Source organism: Marmota marmota, unplaced genomic scaffold (assembly GCF_001458135.2).
Source record: "Marmota marmota marmota unplaced genomic scaffold, marMar, whole genome shotgun sequence".
Taxonomy (NCBI): domain Eukaryota; kingdom Metazoa; phylum Chordata; class Mammalia; order Rodentia; family Sciuridae; genus Marmota; species Marmota marmota.
Genome location: NW_025999913.1, coordinates 19,222,195 through 19,229,069, shown reverse-complemented (window position 1 = coordinate 19,229,069; position 6,875 = coordinate 19,222,195). Strand labels below are relative to the sequence as shown.

At 50.4% G+C, this 6,875-nt stretch overlaps 1 protein-coding gene across 2 annotated transcripts in view; it reads right to left on the bottom strand.

Moving 5' to 3' along the window:
• Scgn (secretagogin, EF-hand calcium binding protein) overlaps positions 1-6,875 on the bottom strand; it is a 35,034-nt gene that overhangs the window by 27,497 nt on the left and 662 nt on the right. Inside the window, exons 1-2 of one of the 2 annotated variants that reach the window (XM_015494206.2) lie at positions 6,727-6,869; positions 5,882-5,952 (exon numbers count right to left, since the gene is read on the bottom strand). In XM_015494206.2, the coding sequence (XP_015349692.1) occupies positions 5,882-5,952; positions 6,727-6,808 (153 nt within the window). In that variant the 5' untranslated portion in view covers positions 6,809-6,869. Of the gene's footprint in view, positions 1-5,881; positions 5,953-6,726; positions 6,870-6,875 lie in introns of those variants that run through there. The other variant, XM_048799708.1, reaches the window with a different exon arrangement.

Genomic DNA, 6,875 nt, shown 5'->3' with positions numbered 1-6,875 from the left:
GGGGGGGGGGGAAGGGTGGTAGAGAAGGACAGAGCCAGCCTCTTCCCTCCACAGGTGGCATCTCCTGGTCTAGAGGACCACCTCTGCCTTCCAGACATGGAAAGAGGCCCCTTTCATGTCCCCAGCACCTGTGGCTGCCCTCAGCCACACGCTTCCTTCGGACCAGCCTCAATGCAAAAGAGTCCAGGAGAAAAAGCCTCAGGCTCTCCTCTTGAGGGTCTGGGACTCCGCCCTCGTGGTACTGGTGAAACAGGCCTTTCCCCCCAGGTGGACAGAACACCACAGGGACTAGCACTTCCACTCCCCGGCCCAGGGCCCTCTGCCCCACACGTGGCTCCTGCCCTATGGGAGGCAGCAGCACCCACAGGGAGCCCGGCAAGAGGCAAGAAGTGGTTTATAAGCAGGAAACAGTTCAAACAAAAGGTGAGAACTTGACTCACTTTGGGAATTTTTCAGGATGGGTTTCAGCAATTAGCTAAATCACAGGATGCTTTAAATATCATAAGACCCTGAAATTTGAAGTCTCGTTCTTGAAAAGCCAGGTGGCACCATGCTCAGGAGAAGTGACTCTGTGCTGGGGAAGACCAGAAGGTCATTGCAGGGCTGTGGCCCCCAACACAGGAGGTGGGCGCACAGCAGATGCTTGGCGGTGGTTCATCACGGTGAGGAGAGAAAAAGGCTCTGAGCTGAGGTGAGTTGAGCCGCTGGATCCCTGATATCATTTTAGTTTTTGCACTCTGAAGGCTGACATGAGCGCCAGGTAGATTCATGCCAAACTACAGCGTGTCTCCCCATCTGACCACTCACGAACTTCGTCAGCATGTATAAAGTGAAACTGCACCTTTTTTTTTCCCTTGTCACCTTTTGCTGGAGGGGGCTCAGAGCACATTGCAGTGAAGGGGAGTTCCTTTGTACAAAGTTAGAACTTTTGTTAACAAGAACTCAAGATGGCGTCTACAGGCAAAGCTATTTTGAATGGTAAACCCAAAGCCCGCGCATTTGTGACAGAGATAATGCATTCATCAAATGGATTGTGTTCCATCATACCGGGGCCATCTGCTAGATTAATGGCTTTGGTTTTGTATTTAGAAACCCCCAAATGATTAAAATCAGACGTCTTGGACAGATTGACTTTGTAAGTACATCAACCAAATGTGTTTGCTTGATGATTATGAACAGGGACCTGGTTTTTAGAAAGGAACACTTTCTTAAGTGAACACCCACCAAACAAAACATACAGAGGGGAAAAAAAGACATTACAACATCTTGGGTGAGGAAGGGGGAAATACCACCGGGATCAGTCATCTAAGCCCAAGTGAGTGTGGTGGCCCTGAGGTGACTCACTGTGGTCACCACCTCCCTGGAGTAGGGTGGTGGCAGGTGGGACTTCAGGGTCATCTGGCTTGGCTTGGAACTTGCTCTCACAAACGGGAGTCCCAGGGACAGATGTGTTTATTTGGGATATTAGAAGCATTTTAGTGGTTTAGAGAGTAAATGCCGATCATCCTGTGTGGCGTAATTTGGTGGTGGTTCTAAAGCACAGAGGATCCAGAATAAATACTGGGAGAACAAAAGAGCCAGAAGAGACGAGGTCACCCTAAGAACATGAGGACAGCAGGCACTTCCCCAGCTAAGAAGCTCTTCTCACTTGTGGCGTCTCACCGTGAAACAGGCAGGTCCAAACATGGCTATTCCCACTTTATGGACAAAAAAACTGAGGCCCAGGGAGCTTAAATGGCATATTGATGTCACGTCACACGGCTGTGGTTGCAGAGCCAGGATGCCCACACAGGATTTCTGTGTCCACCACAATCATCTCCCCACCACAGGGCTTCTCTGAAGTGCACCTCTGGAGGCAAGGAGCTACACTTTGCCCTGTAGAAGGTGAACAGGTCTCCTGCGATTGCAAGATCTCCTGTCGACCAGGTTTCCCCATGTGATGTCACTCAGAGCCTCGACTAGCCTGTCCAGTCTCAGCACCACCATTGTGTGTCTGAGTGCTGTGATGTTGTTCCCTGTTAGGGATCAACTTGATCAGATTATAAAACACCTAGAGGGCGGGGGCTGTAGCTCAGTGGTAGAGCACTTGCCTAGCATGTAGAGACCCTGGGTTCAATTCTCAGCATCATGTAAAAAATAAATGAATAAAATAAAGCTATATAAAAAAGTTACCTCATTAAAAAATAAATAATTACCTAGAAAGCTGGAAGAGCATTATTTGGGGTATGTCTGTGAGGGTGTCACCCCAGGAGGTCAGCATGCAGTCTGAGTGCACTGAGTGGGGAAGATCTGCCCTTAGTGTGAAGGGGCACTGTTCAAACGGCTGGAGTCAGAGAGCAAAGAGAAAACAAACTGCTGTCCCTGCTCAAAGTCCAGGACATGCTCCTCTCCTGCCCTGGACATCAGAAATGCAGGCTCTCTGGACCCTGGATCCAGGACTCACACCTGCAGCCCCTCCACTGGGTTCTTCCACTCCGGCCTCCAGCTGAGAGTTGCAGCATTGGCCTCCCTGACCTTGAGGCTTCAGGACTTGGACTGAGCTGGGCTACCAGCACCCCAGGTCTCCAGCCTGCAGACGGCCTGTCGTGAGACTTCTCAGCCACCACATTCACATGAGCCAAGTTCTGGTCTATCACCTCTCAAGGTCTCGATGCATATCCTACTGGTTCTGTCTTTCTGCAGAGCCCTGGCTTAACACAACGTGCAGACCCACGTAGGCAGAGCACCGGGGAAATCGCTCAGCAGGGTGCGAAACACTTTGAATTTCAGCTTGACCTTTTAGATGAAGAACTCTGCTGGGACCGCCATCTCCGGACCTCTGGATCATAGTATCTGTTGATCGATACATTATTATTCTTTATGGTGGGCTGGGCACTCCCAAGGGAAGTGAACTCACAGAGGCCACATTGGTGAACCATTAGATTTCAAAGCAAATAAATGTGGAGCCAAAGAAGCAGTGACCAGGTTCTACTAATGGGCCAGCTTTGGCTTGAGAGCACTGAGCCTTATCCTGACCTTTCAGACCTCCGACCCAAAGCCTCCCTCAGGGCTAACGCCAGAAGCCAGGGTTTGCTGTGCTGTGATTCCCCCTCAGTCCTGTCTAGACCCTGGGCCCAGCAGGACACTCACAATCTAAGCTTCTCAGAGGCCCAGGATGTGAACACAAGGGAGGTGTGCGCAGGAAGCTGAGGCCAGCAAGGGACTGGCTGGAAGTCCCCATTCAGAGGACACGTCTGCAAAGAAAAAAGAGCATCTGCTGGCAGCAGGAGGTTCCTCCCTGGCCACTCAGAGACCAGGTAGCAGCTTTCTGTCGAGCCCTTTATCCTTCTTCTGAGGTCTCTGGGGGAAGCTCCTGCTATTGGGACCTCTGAAGAGCCACCAGCCACGCCTGCTTTTCAGAGCCCAGGCTGCCTGGCCTTGGCGGCCTCTCTGCGGTCTGGTCTCTGTGCTAAGGAAAGAGCACAGCAGGACTGTCCCTCTCTACTGAGCTTACTCCTCGCGCATCAGGGACAAGCTCCAGTCACTTTGTCGAGGTAGCATGGGGTGCCCAGTGAAGGTCCCTGCACCGCGCCCCCACCAGGCACTGCCTCAGCATTTTGAAAGGGCGCCAGTGGCCAACGCTGCCATTTCTAGTTAATAAACAAGTCATAGACGCCACCTCTCTAGCCCAGGGCTGAGGAGCAGTGTTGGGACAGCTGCCCCAGCTCAGTGGAATGAGCCTGATCACGGCAGAATCCCCTGCCCACAAGTATCACCATTCCTGCAGGGACAGAGGGTAAGAGGAAATGCAAATGACGTAGCGTGAGTTTACCAGGCAAGATTCTTTGCAGGCACTAAATATACTGAAACACGTAGGGGTGCACATTTTAATAAGTGCTTGAGACCTTGAAATTTCTTTACTAGACACAGAGATGCCTGCACTGAGCATAGCTGCGCAGGACAACAGTGACTCATTCGTGACTTGTTTCCTCAAGGTTCAGGATGGCTCCTGCACAAGACAGAACAGGCCAGATCTGAGGAGGGGCTGGAGATGAAGCAGAGAAGCCGCAGAGATGACGTTCCCCTTCTCTCTCTCTAATGGCAGACAGTCCCCCTAGGTTAGCTGAGTCCTCAGAAGGAGAGTCTTCAGCTAGAGCAGATCTCGTGTGTGAGTAGCCACCCCTCCATCACCGAAAGTAAGACACGTCCAGTTTCAACGCTGACTATGACGTTTCTCCTTTCCTATAAATCACTAAAGCCAAGAGCCTGCTGAAACCTGTGGAGTTGCAGCCTCTGGAGATTGAGAGTTTTAGGCATTGACCACACTATTTTGAAGTTTAGGAGTTGAACACTGAAGATGTTAACAGCTTTACATGCATCTTTGGGTTTTCCACAAATACACCTGTTGTCACAAGGCCTCTGGTTCCTGGACCACCCTGACCCTTAGCATTCACAGGCCAAAGTGGGAGCCCAGCAGTAAGGCTGAGGGGGCTTCCCACCAGCTGCTGACACATGAAACTGGACAGCAAAATTGAAACTGAGTGAGTTTTCACCAGCTCTGCTCGGTGCTGGTGCAAACATAGTCACGAAGGGTAAAGAACAGTGTGTGCTAAAGGTCTCACCAGAGCAAAGAAGGGGCTCAGATTCCTGCCACCTGCCACCCCTTTCACCCCCTAGGCACCAAAGGGTGATATGGAGAGAGAGCCATTGGAGACGAAAGCAGAAGACTGGGAAGAGATAAGAAATGAAGGACCAAAAAAGGAGAGATGAGATAGAGAGGAAAGAGGGGGAATGGAGAAATGAAAGACAAGGGCAGGAGGGACCAAGAGAGACCTTTGAGAAACAGACCGGCTGGAGAAAGAAAGAGGAAACAGACACAGAGAGCCAGGGAAACAGGTGACGAGCAGGTGACAGATGAGAGTCAGAAGGGTCCAGGAGGAAGGCAAGAGACATTGGGAGATGAGGGCCAGGAAACTGGTGAGAGAGACAAAGAGGAACAGAATGGGAGGCAGACAACATGGAGGCCGGGTCGGCTGGTGGAGGGAGAAGGCAGCCTCCTCTTTTCTGACCTGTCTCAGCCCCCACACCCACCAGCTGCTCCTCCGTGGGGCAAAGCTCCCGGATCCCTGCTCCGGGTTCAGATGGGAGAATGAGACGCACCCCAGTGTTCCCAAAGTCAGGTGAGCTCTCTCTGTACCCCACTTCCGTGCAGCTGTCCTGATGCTCCTCCTCCTGGCACGCATTCCCTGAGGGAGCCCTCTCCTGACCAGACCCACCCAGACCAGCCCAGCTCTGCGCCTCTGTGAGAGCTCACCTCTGCTTTGGGCAGGAATCCCCAAGAGCCAATCTACATCTCTCAAGGTCAGATTTACCATCTGGGACCTGAATGCCACATAAATGGGATTACGTTTCTGTCTGGCCTCTCTCTAGTTTGTCATTCCCTCTTCTAATAAAATGAATGATGGAAAATGATTTTAGATGATTTGCCATTTGCTATCAAAGGAGTGCCATATGCACTAAACACCCAGAACGATAAAGCTCTTAACATCTTTTCCACCTTTGATCTTGTGAACAAAGCAAACTACCCTATCTCCAGCTTTAAATCCATTAGCAGAGGTATAAACAAGGAAACGCGTGAAACAGAGTTGACTACAGTTAGGACCTCTGAGTGCATGACAGATGTTACAATCAGTCAGTGACCAGCATGTTGAAAGTCAGAGTCGAATCTCTTATAAAACCTGCCTAAATCCCCTTGTGTTGCTAGGAGAGGGAGAAAAATTACACGCATGCAAGGAAGAAAAGAGGTCAGTTGGGATTAATGGGTACAAATCAGCACAAGACTTGGATGCTTGTATTTCACTAAGAGACACATAGATTGATGCTCAGGGCTGGAAGTACTTACATCTGTGCCCAATTTCCTCAACATATGGTGAAAGAAAGCATCGAGCTCCTTCTCTTCTATGTAGCCTTTTTCTAAATGTATGGAGATAAGCATAAATAATAATAGTCATATAGAAAAACATATGGCATTTAGAATTTATCTAAATCTGCTTTTAATCTCACGATGTGTAAAATCCCCATAGACATATTTTTTTTTGTCATCCCAATAATTAAGTACCAACATGGACCTCCAGAAGACACAGATGTGGACAAAGAATACATGCTACTGAGTAAATGCTTTATGCTAAGGTTTACATTAGGATTTGAAGAACAAAAGCTCTTAAATACATGAATTTTAATGCATAAACACGAGTTTTAGAATAAAATCCAATTATTTTGAAAGATTGGAAATAGTTAACAGAGGTAAATATAGAATCCTAGTTTGCAGGTTTAAACACACATTGTAGGTGTTTTATGTTTCTTTAATTATTAGTAAAACCAAAGTGATCGGTCCTCAAGAAAGTTTTTTGCCTTTGTTTTTTGGTAGAGATGTAGTACATTTGAAGGTTGATAAAGAGAGTGCGTGCGCGGAGCGGAAGAGGTAGTTGTACCCCCAGGACTGCACAGAGAGGGCTGGCTTCTGGGGGTTGCGCCTCAGCGCACCATCCCGGGCTACTTGTAAAGACTTTCGTCGTTGCACGCACCAGCGGCGAACCCTGACTCGCCCAGGCTAGGAAGGGGGCAGATCCCTCCCGCCACCCGGTTTCACGAGGTTTCCGAGTGTGTAGCACGGGCACGCGGGTCCACGCCGCAGGTGGAGGCTTTTCCTGCGCGGAGACCCGGTCCCCGGCTGGGGCTTGCACTCACCATCCGCGTCGAAGCGCTGCCAGACCTGCCAGAAGCCCGCGGCGTCCCAGCGCCCCGGGGCCGGTTCGCGGGCGCTGTCCATGGTGGTGAGCGCGCGGCCGGGCACCAGCACCGCACGCCTCGGGGAGGACTCCCGCACGTCTGCGCTG